The 21,376-nt window shown below is 39.0% G+C and overlaps 1 protein-coding gene across 3 annotated transcripts in view; it reads left to right on the forward strand.

Annotated features, from left to right (window-relative positions):
• Positions 1 to 21,376, forward strand: part of RSPO2 (R-spondin 2) — a gene marked incomplete at both ends in the record, with an annotated part of 159,257 nt that overhangs the window by 93,930 nt on the left and 43,951 nt on the right. For 2 of the 3 annotated variants that reach the window (XM_082675193.1, XM_082675194.1), the window contains 2 exons: positions 6,315 to 6,458; positions 8,491 to 8,679. In XM_082675193.1, the coding sequence (XP_082531319.1) occupies positions 6,315 to 6,458; positions 8,491 to 8,679 (333 nt within the window). The remainder of the gene's footprint in view (positions 1 to 6,314; positions 6,459 to 8,490; positions 8,680 to 21,376) is intronic. The other variant, XM_082675195.1, reaches the window with a different exon arrangement.

A 21,376-nucleotide genomic window follows, 5' to 3' on the forward strand; every position in this document is an offset into this window, starting at 1 on the left:
CCTGTCCCTTTAATATCTGTTCAGATGTTAGTATACACTGGGCCAAGAAACCTCTAGGGTTTTCCAGGGGTTGACTTGATGCTCTTTGATCCTTGCAACTGCTAACTGAAGACTAAATCTCGCCGCCAGCCGCCCACCAGGGGTGTGTATGCCACGTTCTGAAGGAGGTGCCAGGAAGCTGACACGAAAGGGCAATTAGAGAACAAGAGGCGGTTGGATATTCACAGTGTGCTGAGGAGCCTGCAGCCCACAGCCCTGGGGCCCAAGAAATAACAGATTCCTCAGCGTGTGTCTGAGGTCCTCTCTACCTCACTGATTCTTTCCTTTCTCTAATAATTGATTGTAACCTATAGAATTATGTGTTCACAGTTGGGTTGAACAGAGGCTGCTTTTTCTCTGTTTTTCATTTAAGGTTTTCATTTTTTTGTTTATATTATTAGCCGCTCTGAGATATTCAAATAAGAGGTGGTTTTTGTCATCTAGATTTTGCTGGGGAGATAAATAAAACTCTCGGTGTGTCAAGGCCCTGAGAGCTGCGGCACCAAAGGAAGAGGCAGGGGAGGGGGATAACTGGATCTTTCTCTTCTCTCAGCTCATCTTCTCCTCCACCCACTTTGTTGGTTCTGTTGATTCACTGTAACTCCTTTCCCTATGACTGTTAGCTCTTAGAGCATGAGACTCTCAGTGGTTTTCCTTACCTCCCCTCTATCCCTGCTCTCAGGTAGCTTAATTTCCTGAAAATACCCTCTCCCCAGTTCACTGTAAAGACTTTAGCGTAGTTACATTATTACCTTGTTGCCTGCCTGGGTACCTTTCCTATTAGTAGACAGAATATCCTGCAGTGCAGGAACTTTGCTTCTTCATCTCTCCCTCTAGCTATCATCCTGGCGCCTGGCTCCGAGGGGCTGTTATCTGCCAAAATGAGGGAACAAACCAGATACCATTTTGATCACGTTATTCTCATGTGTAATCTATGGGGACCTCTTACTGCTAGTTAGACCAAGCCCTAATTTGAACTTTACTTCATTTTTGTTCATTTTAATTGTTACTTAAATACTTAAAACCACAAATAATTTATAATTTTACCTCCTTTTTTGAAACTGAATAAAACAAGAGGTGAAATTCTCCACCCACAGCCATCTAAAGCAGAGTAGCCACGTCACCCATCTAACCTCCAGTTCATTCCGGCCCCTCTTCATCGGGTGTCACGCACTACGTGAACCATCGCCGTTGTGTTACGATGGAGGAGTCGCCCTCCCAGGACTCTGCTCTCCCCTCTGTCTCTCTCAGACCTGCTCAGCGGAGGTTCCAAATTCCATAGCACACATGACCTGCCACACATCAATATTTGCGTTCTCCATTATACTCGTTTTCAGGTGTTGGACTGTTTGTTCCTCCCATAAGATTTGTAGTCCTTTACCAGCAACCATAGATTTTCTTTCTCTATGAAAGATATTTACAGTGCATTTGAAACAATCTCATATTAAGCATTCAAATGAGATTTTAAATATAAAGGAATTGAGTTTTTAAATGGCATTCACTTGGCAAGCACTAAAACTCGACCACGTGTCCGGCACTGTGTTAGAAACAAGGAATTCAGAGCTTGGAAAAAAAAAAAAAGTTTGTAATGGCAGAACAGAAATGGATCTTCTCTGCCTCTAATGTACCCAGCACATGCTTCTAATATCTCCTGTGCTATGTTGCGATGCCCTGAAAGTGCCACATGGCCCCCTCTTTGGCTTTTCCACCTCCAGGACAGGGAATGGGTGTTACAATTTTATGTTCTCATAAAATGGCACAAAACCTGGCACATACTCAATTTTTGGAGGATGTTTGGAATGAGCTATTGAACTGAACTAGAGTATAATTTGAGAAATGTTATAATGGAGCTGGTATGGCTACTGTGGAAGGACAGAAAGGGTACCCAGGCTATTTTTCTGTTTCTTGGCCAGAGCAAGCCTCCCTTGCCTAATGACAGCCCCATCAGATTGCATTTGGACACAGTTTTACTTGGACAATAATTTTACTTAAACTGATACTGGCAGCCCTCACTTGGTGGATTACAGTTTTGAGGAGGCACTATAATTTAGAAGCATGTAAATTGGATAAAACAGGGTCTTGTATTTCTGAACAAGGACTTAAAGCCCAGGTTTCTAGAGACAAGACCCGTGTTTAGTAAAGTTTGATATACCCATTTTCTTAGTCAGTATAAATTTTTGAAAAGTTTTTCAGTCTGTTGAATGATCCCATTGGTGTTTTAAAACTCATTTATTTATAAAATGGACATAAAGATTTTCCTGAAATGTTAATACAGTGGCTATTTCTGGGGAGTAGGCCCGATGTGTCATCAGGTAAGGAAGACTTTCTATCTTTTCCTTTAAACCTTCTGTACTGTTTTGAATTTTTATTCGTAATGAGAATGTTTTATATATATATATATATATATATATATATATATATATATATATATATATATATATATATAAATTTTCTTTTTTTGCGGTACGCGGGCATTCTCACTGCTGTGGCCTCTCCCGTTGCGGAGCAACAGGCTCCGGATGCGCAGGCTCAGCGGCCATGGCTCACGGGTCCAGCCGCTCCGCGGCATGTGGGATCTTCCCGGAGTGGGGCACGAACCCGTGTCCCCTGCATCGGCAGGCGGACTCTCAACCACTGCGCCACCAGGGAAGCCCTGTTTTACTTTTGTATGAAAAAATGAGTTAGTAGAATTGATGTGAATCCCTGAAAAGAAGCAGACTGGCAGTGTAGTTGGTTTTATGCCGCTGTTAGCTTTAAAAAGCTTTTGGCTCGGGCTTCCCTGGTGGCGCAGTGGTTGAGAGTCCGCCTACCGATGCAGGGCACACGGGTTCGTGCCCCGGTCCGGGAGGATCCCACATGCCGCGGAGCGGCTGGGCCCGTGAGCCATGGCCGCTGAGCCTGCGCGTCCGGAGCCTGTGCTCCGCAACGGGAGAGGCCACAACAGTGAGAGGCCCGCGTACCGCAAAAAACAAACAAACAAAAAACTTTTCGGCTCAAAGGTGTTTGTGAGTGAACGCATTGTGTCAGTTCAGGCTGCTAAGTATGTGGGCGGCCTGCTTTGGTTTTACGTTGTGGCGAAGAGTGACGGAGACCAGGAAGATCAGTGGAGCTCTTGACGTCGTTACAGCTTTGCACCAATCAGAGCTTTTATTTAAATGCTTCAATGAATAAAAAAATGTTTAACTTTTTTCCTAATGATTTGGAAAGCACCATTGAACATATGAAAGCAAAGGACACTGGCAAGAGATGGTCAAATGATTATTTTGAAGGCTAAGGCAGGTTCAGCGTTATCACATAAGGGGTATAACCTCATGCTCCCAAATCTGAAAAAAAATTGGGATGGGATAACATTCCTTTATTCATTCTTGCCTGTTTAAAAATCAAAAGAATTTCTTTTAGAATGTAAATACAGTGGCATTTTCTGTATATTTAAGTAGGTCACAAATGTATATTGAAATATCTTTTTCTCTTTTACTTTTAATACACAAATACATTGCAATTAAAAAGATTCACATGACTCAGAAATATAATTTTTTTTTTTTTTTTGCGGTACGCGGGCCTCTCACTGTTGTGGCCTCTTCCGTTGCAGACCACAGGCTCCGGATGCGCAGGCTCAGCGGCCATGGCTCACGGGCCCAGCCGCTCTGCGGCATGTGGGATCTTCCCGGACCAGGGCATGAACCCGTGTCCCCTGCATAGGCAGGCGGACTCTCAACCACTGCGCCACCAGGGAAGCCCAGAAATATAATTTTTAACATTTCAAAATTCCGCTATTTCCCCTTCCCAAATTAACTTCTCACGCTACTTCATATATGTACACGTACACGTGTATATGTGCTTTTATTGCATCATACTCTATATATCCTGCCACTTGCCATTTTTCATTTAATGATGCGGCTCACAGCTTATTCTCAGTCATTGCTTATAATTCACCTTGTGCTTTTTCATGGTTATAGTATTTTATAATTTGAATTCATCAGATTTTTATTGTACTGAAATTTGAGGACAAATAATTAAGCTTTCTTCTAGCCAGATTTATGCCTGAAGAAGTCCTAAGGGACTTTAGAGAGAATGATAGGTATTTCAGAAATTCCACATTCTGTGAACTGGTTTAGGAGCATGGAATGAAATGAGGAAAGGGAGCTACAAGTAACAATAAAGATCAGGAAAGGACCTTGTAAAATTATTTCCAAATGCTTATTGCTATAACTTTTTGGCCTAAAAGCTCATAGGTGCAGGCCATGTTAAAAAAAAAACAAAAAACAAAAAACAATCAGATCTTATACATAACAATTGACTTATGAAATGTATAGTCCTTTTTTTAAAAAAATATATAAATGCCTTGTTCTCTTCACCCTTTAGGTCTGTTTTATCCTTTGGAATGTTTATCATTATTTCTTGGAAAATAATTCTGCTAACAGGAAGGGCTGCTTGCTTTTTCGAAAAATGTAGCAAGAAAACCAACAATTTGTGGACATGATGGTCATGTATTTTGACCATGATTAAGAAGCTACTGACCAGCGATAGACCACCGTTTTATAAAAATATAGGTTACAGCATTTAAGGCTGCAAATGAACATTTTATAGGGTGATAAACCATTCTTCTGTGTCCACCATCCTCCCCTGAAAGAGCAATAGTGTAATTTGACTATGGACTTTCACCCACACATAGTTGGTTTTCCAATTGTAAATTTGGGTAACATTTTAGAAGAATTAGCTGCTTCATGGTGGTCACTTAATACATGCAGACATGTTTAGACTCAAACTTGAAAGGTGAAGATTGCCGTTTTCTTTTTATAAGTCTAGAAACTGTCATTATTTATAATGTAATCTATTTTAACAAACTTTTTTAGTGTTTGTATTCTGGTTTTATCTTCTCAATTTTCAAAATTTTGATATTCAATGATTTCATGTTTTGGTTATATTTTTTATTCAATTATATCTTCGGTTGTGGAAACTAGTTTTTAAAGCTTTTCTGAATCGTTAAATCACCAAATATAGTACTGGCACTCAGAGGCTTGTTAAAAGAATAAAAGTGTTGCCAGGGAGTTTTCGTAGAGCTTTATGTGCTGTTAATTGCCATCAGTTAAATCTGTTACAAGTAGTAATGTACTGTAATCTGTCGAAAACCTCTCCTTTCAATTAACCAATTCTCCGACCTCTCCTTCCTTCTCCTTGAAGAGTAGTTTAGAGTTTATTTATTTTCACCCCTACAAACCAATTACCTCTGGCCCAGCTGTTCCTCGAATACAGGGGAATCTGACCTAGAATACAAGCCTGTAAATTATTGCTTCTTTTTACACCTTGTAATGTGAATGGTTTAGTGGAAAAATACATGTTTCTGTTTCTAATTCACTGGTGCTTCTATCTGCAGACTACTGATTATGAGCTAGTCGATTTACATATATTGTTGTAGATCCTCACAATAACCTTGTAAAGTCAGTGACATCCCTGTTTTATACAGAAGGAAACAGAGGCTCAGAGAGGCATGTAGCCATTCAGAGTCACATAGCTGGTAAGGGCAGAGCTGGGATTCAAAACCACACCTAGCAGAACTGAAAGCATTTCTCTTTCACCAACTGTTTCCAACGAAATTCAGTTAGTGTGTTATAGAGAAAAGAGAACAGATTTAGAAGACAGTCCATTTGGGGGCTTTCAGAACCAACTCAGCCATTACCAGCTTTGTGGCTTAAGTCTCAGGTTCCTTATTTGCAAAATAGGGGTACCACTGCTCACCCTGATGGACTGTTGTGAGGACTAAGGAAATGTATTATGGGTTTTCCAAAAAATGACTTAAAGTACCCCTCCTAGTTAAGACACCCTCTGATGAAAGTAAATGCATTAAACAGAATTTTAACTTACTGTCTTGGAACAGAATATACTGATTAGAGTGTTCCCATTGTGTTTTTCATAGAAGGTCTTTGGAAGAGCAGAACAGATTTCAATCCCACCAGCAATGTAATTTGTAGGGGGAGTGTTTTTCTTTTTAATCCTTCGTTTTAATCCCATTTGGAGTTGCAAAAATTTCTGAAGGGTCTCATGCTGCCTAGGGCCCCGGGCTGGAATTTTGTCTTAGCCTATTGATGTGGTGAGCTGTTGGAAGAGGTAGGAGTGATTTAGAAGGAGATGGCATGAGGAAACAAATGAGTTGAACACATATTTCTCTGACCACTAGAATTCCAGTCGAGCTAACCGGTGAGTTTGTGAAAGTTTTATTTGCAAAACCAGTAAATTTTTGACTGAAATTTTCTCTTTCTCTTTAAAATTGTTTTTAGGATGCAGAATAGAAAACTGTGATTCTTGCTTTAGCAAAGACTTTTGTACCAAGTGCAAAGTAGGCTTTTATTTGCATAGAGGCCGCTGCTTTGAGGAATGTCCAGATGGTTTTGCACCATTAGATGAAACCATGGAATGTGTGGGTGAGTAGTTTTCCATGTAACTTTCAAACTTCAACTTTTATTTTAACACCCGTTTCTTGGGGGAAAAGAATGCATGCTGGATGTATTCATCATAGAAACAAATCGGTTCTCTTGTTATTTATTCGAACTGAAAATTATTTAAGTTCTTTGCTGACTTTATGCTGTTAGGCAGTATCATATATTACATTTTGCTTCAAAATTTGTTAGTTTTACATCTAAGTTAAACCACTTAAATGCTGAGAATAATGTTTTTATTATCTATGTAATACATCCATTTCTTAATTAGCTTATAAAGTTATTAGTAACCGTTAGAGAAAAGCATTTTGTTTAGAAGAAAAACAAGATTTTCAAGCCGTGCCGTGTGGTTAGCTGGTCTGTCACTGTTGTTACATGTGTTAATTATGGAGTTTCTTGCTTAGCCATTTGTATGAAAAAAATTCAATTGGGAAGAGATTTTTTGTGCCAAATGTACTTTGTTGGTGATTGACTGAATGTTGCAAAGTGCATTAAAACAATTTTACTTTTACTAAATTTAGATATGTAGAATGCATAATTTAATATACATATATATGCTGTTTGTGAGTAATAATTAGGAATACACATTTTATAAATTTTATATTTTTTGAGTGTTTAAAAAAAGTTCGGTAATTTTATACCACTGATTAAAAGGTAAAGATCTGTCAGTACCTACGTTTTGATAAATGCCTCAATCTAATCTTAGGTGTGATGGCATCTTCACCACTCCCACCCCTGCCATGCCTGAATTTTATTTGACATGTTATACATCTGATATGGTGTACAACAGAGCAGTGTATTCTAAATGAGGCTTTCCATCTCTTTAAAACGGAGAGTTAAATTGAGAACGTTTTCCCTGTAGAAATTTTGAAGTAGTCTGTAATTATGTATTCGGAAGCTTGCAGAGAACACATTTAAATGAGAGGTTTTTGAAGAAATGTGTACATATATTCCTATATATGTGTGAGTTAATACAGGCATACAGGCAACACCTTACTGCAAAATAAGAAAGTCACTAGAAGAGCATATTCAGTACGTTGAATTCGCTTTTGAGAGGCAAGACCCACACCTATTACAAATGTTCAGTGGAAATGCTTATGAAACACTTAACTATTAACAGATTAACCATAGAGTCCTATGCATTCCCCTAAATAAAAATCTTAAGTAGCTTTGAAAAATCTAAGAGTTCCCATGACGCCCGCTGAGATCTGGAATGTGGAAATACTAATTCTAGGCCTGAGTCCTCATCTGCTAGTGTGATGGGGTTTTTAATGGTGAATTTGATGAGGAGGTTTAACTTTGCATATTTTTATGCTTTTATCTCCTCCCCCTTCCTCTCATCGCAGGGTATTGGAGAGTAACCTACTTTTCCACTATATGAACTTACAAAAGGGGATGCTAAAAGCTTACATATCTAGGCAAAACATACATTTTCAAATATCTGACCATATTTGTTTACTTTTCAAACTATGGTAATGTGCGGTATCAATTTAGGGAGTAAGAAATATATACTGCAGTGTAAGACACCTTTTAAAAGAATTGAGACAATCAGAAAATGCGAAACACTCACTATCCTTTTCATCATATACTTACTTCCACAATAAAACTAACACACTTGTGAATTTCGGGGGGGGGTGCATGCAGAATTAACCTGTAAAATTTTGTGTCCTGTCATGGTATGAAAAGAGTATCTTTTACTGTAGGTTTTAGCTGTTGAACTTTTTAAAGATTATATATTTCAATGTCTTTAGAATGGACCAGTAGCATCCCTTCAAAAAATGAACTAAGACAAATAGTAATTTTTAAAGTACTTATGTGGTAGTTATTTACTTTTATCTATAACTTCATAATTCAAAGAGTTAAAGTTCCTGAAAGGTGTATACAGGTCTTGTGGGCTGTACAACTTAATTCTTGGTATCTGAAGGTGGGGGAGTTAGAGAAACACTGCTATGTAAATTTGGTGATGGTGGAGAAATGTATACCAAATTGTCATCCGTGTTTGTTTTCTCTCTATTAGAAGGATGTGAGGTTGGCCATTGGAGTGAATGGGGAACTTGTAGCAGAAATAATCGCACATGTGGATTTAAGTGGGGTCTGGAAACCAGAACACGGCAAATTGTTAAAAAGCCAGCAAAAGACACGATACCATGTCCAACGATCGCTGAATCCAGGAGATGTAAGATGGCCGTGAGGCATTGTCCAGGAGGTGAGTTCAGATAATCCCTATTGTGGGCTGTGTGCTTTCTGAATTCTCCTCCTGTCTAATCACTCTCGCTCCCAAAAAAGTATTTATCTATGAGGGAAACCTGATAATAACATTGGTGTGAATATTCCACGTTACACTTCCTTAGAGACGAATGCTTAAACTGTGAAGAATGTAAAGTGAATATTTAATTTCATGGTACCTTGAAAATAATTTAGAAGACTACATTACAAATGAGCTTTTAAAATGAGATTTCTAAAAGTGTGTGTGTGTGTGTGCGCGCTGGTTTTTTACTTTTTCTTTTTTTTTTGCTAATGTACCATAAAAGCCAGTTCTCGTGAAATCAGGCCTTTGCTCTAAGAGAAGTAGCCAACTTTCAGCTGAGAACAGTTTAGATTAGAAAGGTTTATGGAATCTGTAAAATCATCTGTATCATTACTAGTTGAAGATGACAACTTAAAATAAACTTGCCCAAACACTGGGAGGAATAAACATTGTCTTAATGTTACCACAATTAGCCGGTTCTCTTTGTTTTGATAATAATTTGTGGAAAAGAGCTACTGGTATGTGTATGTTTATTTGTGTCTTTGTAGTAATTGTGCTGATTTGTAGTAATTATTCTGTAATAACAGGATTAGGCCCACTTACAAATTAGGAGAAGTGTACATAGCTCAGGTGCTGGCTGGAGCCGAGTCCGTATGTCGAAATGCAGTTCTTAGCGCTGGTGCTGTGCTTCTGAAAGCATAATCTCTTGTTACTATTTATTTTATCACTAGCGGCTGCCGCATTGCCAAAGATGAAGTTAGGATTTTTCTAGTGCACAAAGTAGGAAAGCAAAAAAGAAAGTTGTGTTTAGAAAATTGCCCTGTGAAACAGTCAAAACTTTTGTTTGCTTTCGTTCTTCCTGTTGGGCATAGCTTTTCAGCTTCGTGGCTATAGCCCAGAGAGGGAATATATATCTGCTTAGAATGGATTTATATCCATATTATGCTGCCTCATAGAGAATGTCTATGATCCATAGAGGAAGACAAAACTTAAGACTTGAAGACTCCAGTCGGCCTTTGAGAACTATTAGATCCAGATTCAGAAGCTACTATTAGGAAGGCAGCTTTTCCTCTTGAATTAGTTTTGCTTTTCTTTGCTGAGTCTTTGAAACAAAGTTTTTTTGGGTCTGCTTTTCACTAACAAGGATGGTTTTGTTCAGTTAAACTGGGTATTTTTCAGTCAAAATATAAGAAAATATTTTCTTACAAAACTAATAAGCCACTTCTTGGATAGCTGAGAGCATTTAACCTGCAACCTTGTACCTAAAAACAAACCTGATGTATTCAGGTATTGGAAATAAAGACTTTCTTTGTTGTATATTGTTTATATAACTACCCCCCCATTCCTCTTCCAGCAACGTGGTCCCCCAATTGTGGTTTACGTTAATAGCAAAAATTAACCTGAAAATGCTCCTATAACAAACATGCTTATGTGTAACAAGAGCCAGCATGTTCCCCTCCCCTCTGAAACTATTTTGACTCAGCCCCAGCCTTGCTTGAGAATTTTGTAGGTAACAGCTAAATTTTTAACCTGTAATGTTTATTGCATTTTTATTTTTTATGCTTCAAGCAACAGTGCATTGTCTTAATAGATATAACCTGACACTGTCAACAATTAAAATTATGTCAAAACAGATGTTTATGTATCATCTGTTAATATTCTCTTTTTGACAAGTGAACCAGCAATGAACTCTTATTTAATTTACATTTAGGTTTTACCAAATATTATTTATTAGGATAGACATTAGGAGAGACTAGCTATTGCTCTAATCCCGTATCTACATATTCAGTTTAATAAATTCAATTTTTGAGTAAACTTTAAAGTTAGTAGGTTTAAAAAATTATATTGGAATTTGTTTTATGTTTTTAAAAAAGGGAACTAACATAGGATTGTTGATAGAAATGGAAAATGACTCTGCAATAAAATAACTTCAATTTACAAATGTAGGAAATGAAAACTAGAAAGTTAATTTTGGAAATTGAGCACCAATTGATAAAAATTGGCATAACTTCCAGTGGAGTATCCCACCTTGCCTCAGGTGAGAGAGGAAAAAGTTCCTTTCTCCAATAGGTCACGGGGATTAATGGAAGAATAGAGAAGAAAACCACTTTATCCCATTTTACATCTTGACTTGATTTCGGTGATCTGCTTTGACAAACCATGCAAAAATGTAAGTCGTAATCAGGTTGGGAATACAGGCATTTTTCAGATCTTTTCAACATATGTATGGATTTTTCTCCCGTTGGAGCCAATCTTAACCTGATTGCACACAAACGCAGCCTTAGCCTCCTTCACACTGGAGCATGGGCACATTAAAATCAGCTGCTTTTCATTACTGGAAGCCATAAGTTAGAGGTCAGCGAAATGGAGTAGTCCTAAGTATATAAGATATTACACTGAAAACTATTAGAAATGAGACAATAAATGGCTGTAAGATTTAAAAACAACAGCGTAATGCTTTTGCCTATTTTCCCTTAATTATTGTATGCTTATTTGCTTTTAAACAGTGAAAGAATATTTGGAAATGTCTTAAGTCATGGATTGATGTATGACTTGAAGTTACTGTTCATTTCCAAACTTTTCTTGATTAGTTATCCTTTCTTTCATTTCTGATGACATAATCTGTGGAGTACCTTGGGCTTTTCTGACTCTCACTCTTCAGGATTCCGGTCTGGTGATCAGGAGATCTGGGTCTCTGCACCATGTCAACTCATTAATTCTATGACCCTTGGCAAGTCACTTAACCTCTCTTGGCCTCTATTTCCTCATTTTAAATTGAGGGTATTGAGGTAGGCAATCTCTAAGATCCAGTCCAGTCCTAAAATCCAATGACTCTACGACTAATTGCCAAAAGATATGGGTAGGTTTTGTGGCTGTCATGTGAAGGGTAAGGAAGAGAACTGTAAGCCCAAGAGCATTGTTTTACGACCAAGAACTGACCACTTTTCCAGTAGCTGTACTGTGCATTTGCCAAGCCTCCTACATCTGGCAGCTTTCATCCTCTTCCTTCCTCCTCCTTCCTTTTCACAGATAGTGAACCCTCAAAGACTGTCCAAGACTCTTGTAAAGTCTGCATATGACCTATGCTTTAGCTACCAAGATAGCAGGAGGATGGAGAAAGAAAGAGGAGGGGATCGTAAAAGACGATGGGAAAGAGGGAAAGACTGACAATGAGTCAGAGGAAAAACAATTGAACAATGAGTATAGGAAACAAGGGGAAAAAGAACAGACTACTAAAAATGAAGACTGTACTCAGAGCAGATGTAACTGTCTTCACTCCCCTCCCTCCCACCCTGAGCACACTAATAGAATTCATCCTGTTGGGACCAAGTTACTCTATTAATATATAACCTGCAGCTTTATTATGACTTAAAAAAAATTTTTTTTTGGCCACACCACGCGGCTTGCAGGATCTTAGTTCCGAGACCAGGGATTGAACCTGCACACTTTCAGCAGTGAAAGTGTGGAGTCCCTACCACTGGACTACCAGGGAATTCCCTAACTTGCAGTTTCAAATGGAAGGACTTTCAAGTGTGGACTATGTTGTACATTAGACAATATATTAATAGAAAAATATAAACATGCTATGATGAAATTTAAATGACAAATGGAAGAACAAAATCATGGTTGCTGCAGTACAAAGTTGGAAAACGTTGACGTACAAGGAGCGGGGGTTAGTGGGAATGTCATTTGGAGGTGACAGTAGTCTTTCACAGGATTGGCCAACACCACCTCAACCTGAAATCTTCTGTCCCATATGTAAAGTTCCATGATAACTAATTTTAATTTATTCATCAGGTGTTTATTGAGCAGTGCTGTGTACCAATCATTGGTCTAGGCATGGTATTGCTCAAAGTTCTTACGGTGTTTATTCTAGTGGGATCATGGCAATAAAAAAGTGGGTGAGTGCATAATTTCATGTGGAGATGGGAGCTATGTGAAGAAAAATAAAGCGGGGTAAGGAGCTAGTGAAAATTTGGATTGGGAGTGTATTATGTAGGGTGTTCAGGGAAATTGAGGGAGTGACATTTGATCAGAGACCTGAATGAAGGAGATCTTTTGAAGACCTAGGGGAAAGATATTTTAGCTCTTGACTCAATAGCTATGTTTTATGAACATCATTGATTCTTCCATTACATACTAGGGAAGAGGAAGGAACTGAGATCCAGGAGGCTCTGCCTGGTCCATGGAGATGTAGCAAGTTATTAATGGTAAAGCCAAGAGTAGGACCAACGTCTTGCCCAGAAAACTCAAGTTTTCCTGTACCTTTTCCTTGTTCCTTATCATAAAATTCAAAGATAAAAGCTATGGTTGTCCAACATCGAAGAAGCTGACTTTAAATGGTCTCTCCCTCCACCCCAATGCATCATTTTACTTTGTTTTACAAATAGTTTTTAAAAACATGACACTCTGCAATCACCACCCCCTCCCAATGTCCTCCCACTTGAAATAGCTGGTGAAACATACCCCAAAGGTCATTTCACAAGTGCCGAAGTGTTGAGCCCACTGGCTTTGTTTTGCTTCAGCCATTCCTACTAAGGCCATCTTCTTCTGTAATTTTAGTATCTTTGGTCCTCAATTAGTTGTGGGGAAAAAAATGTGATTTCAAGATTATTCTTTCCATCCGCAGTCTTTCACGATGGCCCTCCCCCGGAGGCTGTCTTGGTGGGGCCACACCCAGCACTCCTCTCTGCCCCCTTGCTCCCTGGCTGTCCAGGAGCCTTGGGGCTCTGAGCCCCTCCCTCACATTTAGTAGCTCTGTGTCTGGAATGCCCTTTCTCTTTCTGACCCATCTAAGCAATCAGACTGCTAAAGTACTTTAGGTGATGCTTTGACAGATGGTCAGATAGCTTTCTGTCTCTTTTGCTCGTGGCTGCCTCAGCTCACAATACTTCAGGTGTTAGTAATAATATGGCGCAATTCTTTAAGCCCTCGTATTTTCGTAGTATTTTCTCAGGATTGTGCTACAATTTAAATATAAAAACTTGCCCCTACCTATGATTTCAACTTGAAAACAACTCACTCCTCTTATTTGACATTACTTGACCAGCATCTACTTTTTTTTTTTTAAGTGGCTTTTAACTTGGTAGGATACAAAAGAAAATACTATTTAGCAACTTAGAACCAGAATCTCTGCAAGCATCTACTTTTCAAAAGGCAATAGTAATAAGACCTCTCCAATTTTTGTTTTCTGTATATAAACTGACAGCAACATGTGGATTAGGTATTAGATACTATAACTAAAGATGGTTGTAGATTGTGATGGATTAAACCAAGAGCAGGAAATAAGCACATTTTCAGTAGGATAGGGTCAAGAAAATATGCTTTAGACATATGTTCTTTATTTCTCTACATTTTGTTTACATTTGAGTTGCAATTTATGTGGTCTGTTTTATACATGCCAACCTCAAGAGTAGTTTGGGAGAGGATAAGAGAAAAACCTCTTTTCTTTTGAAACTTTCAGAGTTGTCAGGAATGTAGATATTGAAATTTTTATATGAATAAGAGAGCATCTAAAAAAGGGCAATTCTTGTTGCCGCTTTGCTATGCTAAATATGTTGTTTCCTTTAAAATCAGGGATTTGTGTTAGTCACTATAAATTAAGCAAATTGTACTATTTCCCAGGTACTCTGGACACACGGCAGTGAATGGTAATGTTTATTTTATAGTGATTATAAACTGGGACAGTTATTCGTAAGCAGCCACATCTCAAATGTAAATGTATGATTATCTTATAAAACTGAGGTTTAACAAAGATCCACCTGCTCCCAAACATTTCTCTCAGTAGCTAAAGTATCTGAAATTCCTGCCTCATCTGTCTTAACAATGAGCCTTTAGGCAGTGTCTTGGGACGTATCCCCTCCCTTGCGGCTCCGCCCACAACTACTTTTTTTATTTTTTAATTTTTTTAAATTATTTTTTTTTGCGGTACGCGGGCCTCTCACCGCTGTGGCCCCTCCCGCCGCGGAGCACAGGCTCCAGACGCGCAGGCCCAGCGGCCATGGCTCACGGGCCCAGCCGCTCCGCGGCACGTGGGATCCTCCCGGACCGGGGCACGAACCCGTGTCCCCTGCATCGGCAGGCCAATTTTTAAATTTTATTTTATTTTATTTTTTTTACTTCTTTCTGGGCAAGTGGGTAGGGGATAACTATGTGGGCACCTGGTGGTGGTGGTATTTTTTGTTTTTGTTTCTGTATTTTTTTTTTAGCAATGATTTCTTTCAGATTTTCTGATTCTCACATTTCAGAGGGTAAGGGTCTGAGGAAATTGAGGAGCAGAAAAGTGGGCCCCGATGTGCTGTGCATGGGAGCTCATGGAAAGTCCAGAGAGGGCAAGATGAAGTGCAATCTTGGACTTAGACGTAGAAATACAAGGGTGTGCCAAGCACCCATCACATGGCGGCTGACGGAGGGCATATAAGACAACCTCTTCTCCAGTTGCATTTTGAGCCTGTCCTGGTGCCAGACTTGCTTGTCGGAGGGGCCAGGGAGTGAGTGAGCGAACCCACACCTCTGTGCCAGTCTCTACAGCTTCCCATCTGGAATCTCTACTTAGCCCCACTTAATTATAGTCTGGAGCAACATGTACTAGTCTCTTTTATGGGTACTTGTAAAAAGGATTTCTCAACTACATATGCCACCGAAGGCCCGACAGTCTATGTGTAACCAGGTAAGGACAGGAAAATTCCAAAGGAGCCTTTCTTTTATGAATTCTACCCAGCAGTATGCTACTCTGATCTTAATGTAAAATATATAAAACAATTTTTACAACACTCTAAAATAAAAACAACTTTAATAGGACACACATGGTGTCAGTGGTAGATTTTTTTTCCCCTCCTCTTACAGGGGACTTTTTTTTCCTTATGAGATAAGACAGTCTCAAGTATAAACCCCTAATGATTTCTTGGAACAACTTATTTTCCTCATCAGACACCTCTCTGGGATTTTTAAACGGTGTTGATAAAAAGAGCGCAGGCTGTTTGCTCATTGAGATTTCCTGTAAATACTTCTCCAGCTACTGGATTGACCTAGACTTGGACTTGTGGATATCCTCCAGGATTAGGAGGCAGAAAGAAAACATTTTCGTGGAAATAATGACAGAGTTCTACTCAAATCCCAGAGCGATTCATGTTGTCATCGTACAGAAGTGGTTAAGACGACAAAATTACTTTGTGCAGCACAGAGGGGCAAAAGGTTCAGGTAGCAAACTTTATTACAATTTAAACTAAAAATGTAAGGGCAGTAGATTTTGCTTTACAACTGAGTCTTTATATAATACTTCGGCCTAATATCCTGTGTGTCAGCATTATTTTCTTGTATTTGAGGACTTTGGAAATGAGGAGTAAAATACTTGAACTTGCATAGTCAAGAGACATTTAATAATTGGTATTATACCCTTATAGACTGCCCGTTACTCAAACGATTTAATGATAACTTAATGTAAAAAGTATTTGATAACATGCTAAAACAAAACAAAGCCAAACAAATTTTAAAAGATCAGAACTAGGGAAAACTTAGACTAGGAACTCAGGATTGACAAGGAAAATAGACCATATGAGTATGTGTTTGTTGAAATAATTGGGCCAGAAATTTGGCCTTGGGTTTCCTACCAGGCAAAGGGAAAACATGGATATGATTCTACCTTAATTTAAAATAAATGATTACTTATAAAATACAGTATCAATTTAAAACAGCTTTTGGAGAGAAAATCACCATGTATATACACAGCACATATATACACATACATGTACACAAACATGAATAGATACACATGCACACATACATGTATGTATATATGGATGTATACCTACATATATATACATATACACACATATATACGTGGCACACACATTTATATGAATGCGAACATTAAAGTGTTCGCAACCTGTGGGACCTACGTCGTAGAATTAAGGAAATTAATAATTCTCATAGTAAAGGGAATATTCTAGTTCCATAGGGAGATAAACACTAAACAGATTTCTCAAATGGGGAGTCACTTCTGGAGCATTGAGTAGTATGGTGGACAGTGTCTTCAACAACATCTGCACCACAAATATCTGCACTACCTTCTAGAAGGTAGAAAGCAGCTTGGGAGTGTTTATTCCTCAATAAAAGTTGAAGGTATAATAGTGAAATGTGAGATATAGAGGAACAGGCATCATGGAATCAGGACTTTCTGGCTTACCAGTTATATTTGAATGCAGTCATCCACTGGGTTCTTTCAGTGAATATTGATCCGTTTAGAACTTCATGGTATCTAGAGAATCTAGAAAATGTGCATTTGTATGGAGGGTCGGTTACCCTTTGAGCTTGTCAGTAAGCCAGGTGTCTTTTCTACCTAGTACGATGTTCTTAAGTAAGATCAGAAGTTGCATATTTAGATGGAGAGTTATTTCTGGTGATTATCTCCCGCCCCGCACTAACATTTTAAATAACCTTTTGTGATTTTTGTTTTTTCTCTAAGGCTGGACTTCAATTATTTTAACCTGTAAAGGCTATTTGATATGAGAGAACCATGTGGATTTTGAGTAAATGCTTACTGAGTTGAATTGACTTTATTAAAATATTTTACAAGCTGCCTTCTAATTCCTGTTTCGAATCTACTTCCCCAATATAATTCAGGTATTAAGCGATGGAGCTGAGCTTCGAATGCAATCTATGATTTTTCCATGGCCACATCTACAGGTTCAGCAAATCAATTATTTAAATCAGGTTTTAAAGAAATGGGCAAATTGGCAGTGGGGAGTGATAGAAACCAAAGTTTATAGTCTAGTTAGGGATGAAGAAAATGCACATTACAAAATAACAGAAGAAGCGAAATAGAATTTGTAAATGTAAGTATCCTCTTAGGCCCTGAACTGATATGAGAAGTATCCTGTTTTAGCTGTTGTGGCTAGGGGATGCTTCCTGAAGAGCAAAACATATTAGGAGAGGTGGGTGGAAAACACCTTAAAAAAAGGAGATGATTTGAGACAGAACCTTTTAGGGAAAAGATGTAGATGCCAAAGAGTACCTCTTGTGTCCAAGGGAGGATAAGCCCAAGAGCCTGGCTGGAACTCAGACTTTGAGAATGGCAGTCATAGCAGCTCACAGCAAAAATGTAAGTTGAAAACTGAGTGTGCGAAGCACCTCTATGGAAAGGACAGGATTTTGAATTTTACCTTGAACACAGTGGGGCATGGAAGTATTTTAGTGGAACACTGATTGAAGGTGGGAGTGACTGAGGGGTGTGTCAGTAAGATGTATGGAAGAAGGTAACTTGCATGTCCCCGATTTGGAGCAGAGCGTTAAGCAGAGCCTGAGTTTGGGAGAATTACCAGAGAATACTTCTGGGTTCTGATGTTTATGCATTTTTCTGTAATGCTTTGCTCTTCTAAAGAGCGCAGGATTTTGCCTTGACTTGCAGTCCACTGTGACACTTAAATCTTTTTCTGCCAACTTTCTAAGCCAAGCCATTCCCCAGTTTATATTAGTTCAGTTTATTTTTAAAAATCTAGACACATTTTGCATTCACCCTAACTGAACTATATTTGCTTTCTAACTGCTGCTTCCATTTGCCATTACCAAGACGCTTGGATGTATTAGCCCCTATTTTCTAGCTTATGATGTTAACCTTTTAATGGGTTTCCTTTACCAGCTAGCTTGGAATACTCTGACAATTTAAAGTACAAAAATTAAATATTATTCAGGTCAAGGATAAAAATGATCCTGCAAGACCCAATGTCGGTTGTATAACCTAAGATGTTTTTATCTAGCGTGTCGTTTACTAGCAGCTGCCTGGAACACTGGGTTGAGAAGGAGTCTGAGTTAAATGCCGGGTGCAGGAGAAAACGGTATAGTTATCAATTTGTGGTGTTTGTGGTGTGTGGTGGGAAACAATGTCTCATGTATTTGTTCGCCCTAATCCTTTAACCCTCCAAGCCCCCAAGACACACTTGGCTATCTTTGACAAATACTCATCAAGCTTCTGTTTTATACCTTTAGTGACAGTGAATGAGTGTATATTGGAAAAAACAGTGTGAAAAAATAGTGGAAAGAGTTATAAATTTGGTACATACTGGTCTCGATCACATATTGGTTGAATGGCATTGGTCAGATTACTTAATTTCCCAAAGTTTAGTCATTTATGAAATGGGGATAATAATATGTCACAGGATAATTGTGAGGAGTAAATGAGCATGTATGCAAATAGGTGAATTTTTATTATTCTGCTACATTATGTTGTAATTCCATTGTGAATTCTGCTATATTTTCCATTCTTCCCATGGCTTACTCTTACCTCTTCATGCTCTCGTTCAGATGTGACTCATCTTCCATTTGGGCCCCAATCCCACAGTCCTGGCTGTTGATGGGCATCTTCCTTAGAGATCCTGCCAGCATGTCAAACCAAGCGTAGCTGAAACATACCTTACTACCCTTTCAAGATCTTATTTTTCTGGGGATGGCTACCCTTTCCAAAGGCATCACTAGCCTCCCAGTTACCAAGGACCTCAATCCCACCTTTGAATCTCTTCCTCGCATTCAGACAAATTAGGTCTCAGATCTTTGCTCAACCACCTAAAAAGTATGCAAACTTGAGAAGTTTATTTAATCTCTTTAAGCTTCAGTATCTATATTTGGAAGATAATAACAGATGCCTGCTTCATAGGATTGCCAAGAGGATTAAGAAACACCATTCATACCTTGCCTTGCACAGAATCAAGGATCAGAAAATGTGGGTTGTTATTATTTTATCTTTTTAAAATAACTGCTCACCCAGTCCTGTTTCTCCACTGTTCATTCATTTTTATTTCTATTGTCTCTACTTGGCTTGAAGCCTTTTTATTCTCTTTACCGAGAAGATTGTAATAGCCTTTGGTAGGCAGAGGGAGTGTAGGTTAATTTGCATTCCAGCTAGCAGATGTGTCAACGTATTCAAAGTTAAACTCATTTCAACTCATTTACAGTGTAATCTAGGTGGTAAAATTGAAACAGTGAGTTCTAGAAATGGCTTGGACAGCCATTGAGTATCCTGATTAGCGTAGGGGCTAGGACAGAGCAAGCCTCAAATATTGAACGGGATGAAGGTTGCAGTATGACTAGAAAAGGTTAATAGTGGCTGAAGAGGTGATGCATTCAGAGTATAGACCTGGAATCATGGGAGGATTTGACTAAGTGAAAATGAGTAGAGGGTGAAGGGAGAAGATCAAATGAGCAAAAACGTGAAAAAATGGGATGTATATATGCTGCCATATATGTAAACACGGAGAATGTACTTGATATAATGTATGTGTCAGGAAGCAAAAGGGGGGAAATTAGGGCAAAAGGAGTAGAAATAAAGAGAAGAAGTGAACTCAGCAGATACTTCAAAATTAATAGTTACTAAATTGAGCCTCATGGATTAACCAGTGCCAGAAAAATTTGAGACTGACTGAAGAATTGCCACAGGGAGGAGACAGTTTCTGCTCATTTATGATGATTCATTTGCAAACCTCAAGTTCAGGTATGTAGTTATTCAAGAAGCATGGGTCTAGCATATGGCACATAGTTTATAACAAGTGAACTAGCTACCTACGTCATAAGAGAGTAATGAGCCTAAAGTTAGGAATGTGGTTACAGATGTATAACAGATACAGTAATGTGTGTTGCTTCACTGTATCTAAAGACATTTTTGCTATGGGAATTCAGTTTCTTAAACCCATATGTATCAGTCATTTAATCTTGAGGAGAGGGTAGGATCCATAAAAGGGAAGAAATCTCTAGCTGTAGATCCAAGAGTGCTCAATCTAATTCTATTCAGGATTTCATGGTGTGTGGCTTGTTTCGTGGCTTGTGGGGAGGAGGCCCAGCAGGTAAGGATCTGGCCCCTCACCCTGGCTGAATGAGAGTAGCTTTCCTTTTTTCTTTTTTTACGTTTTGGGGTTTATTTTTATTTTTTATTATTTATTTATTTATTTATTTTTTGCGGTACGCGGGCCTCTCACTCTTGCGGCCTCTCCCATTGCGCAGCACAGGCTCCGGACGCACAGGCTCAGCGGCCATGGCTCACGGGCCCAGCCGCTCCGCGGCATGTGGGATCTTCCCGGACTGGGGCACGAACCCCTGTCCCCTGCATCGGCAGGCAGACTCTCAGCCACTGCGCCACCAGGGAAGCCCTATTTTTATTTTTAATATTTATTTATTTATTTAGGCTGTGCCAGGTCTTAGTTGCATCATGTTAGCTCTTAGTTGTGGCATGCATGTGGGATCTAGTTCCCTGACCAGGAGTCGAACCCAGGCCCCTGCATTGGGAGTATGGAGTCTTAGCCACTGGACCGCCAGGGAAGTCCCCGTTTTGTGGTTTCCGTAGGAGTTTTCCTTTGGGGAAAAAGGAGCGTGTCTTTCTCTAAAACAAAACTTTAAGTTGCATTCATTTACATCCCTTCCTTTACATGTCATGAAGCTAAGGTGCAGAGAGGCTGAGTGAATTCCCCATGGTAATGATAGAAGATAAAGGCAAAGCTTGTTTCTTGCTTAGACATCAAACCTAGAGCTTTCTCCCATACAGCCTCTTTATTGTTCAACCTATAGTAATTTCTGGGAATCCTTCAGAGGTACTGCAGCTAGGGTTTTCATGTTCTTGCATACATATTCTCTGTAGTGATTGGCCCTTTATTTTTGCAGTATTTTCTCTCCA

This window comes from Grampus griseus (assembly GCF_964374135.1).
Source record: "Grampus griseus genome assembly, chromosome: 17".
In the NCBI taxonomy this organism is placed as follows: Eukaryota; Metazoa; Chordata; class Mammalia; order Artiodactyla; family Delphinidae; genus Grampus; species Grampus griseus.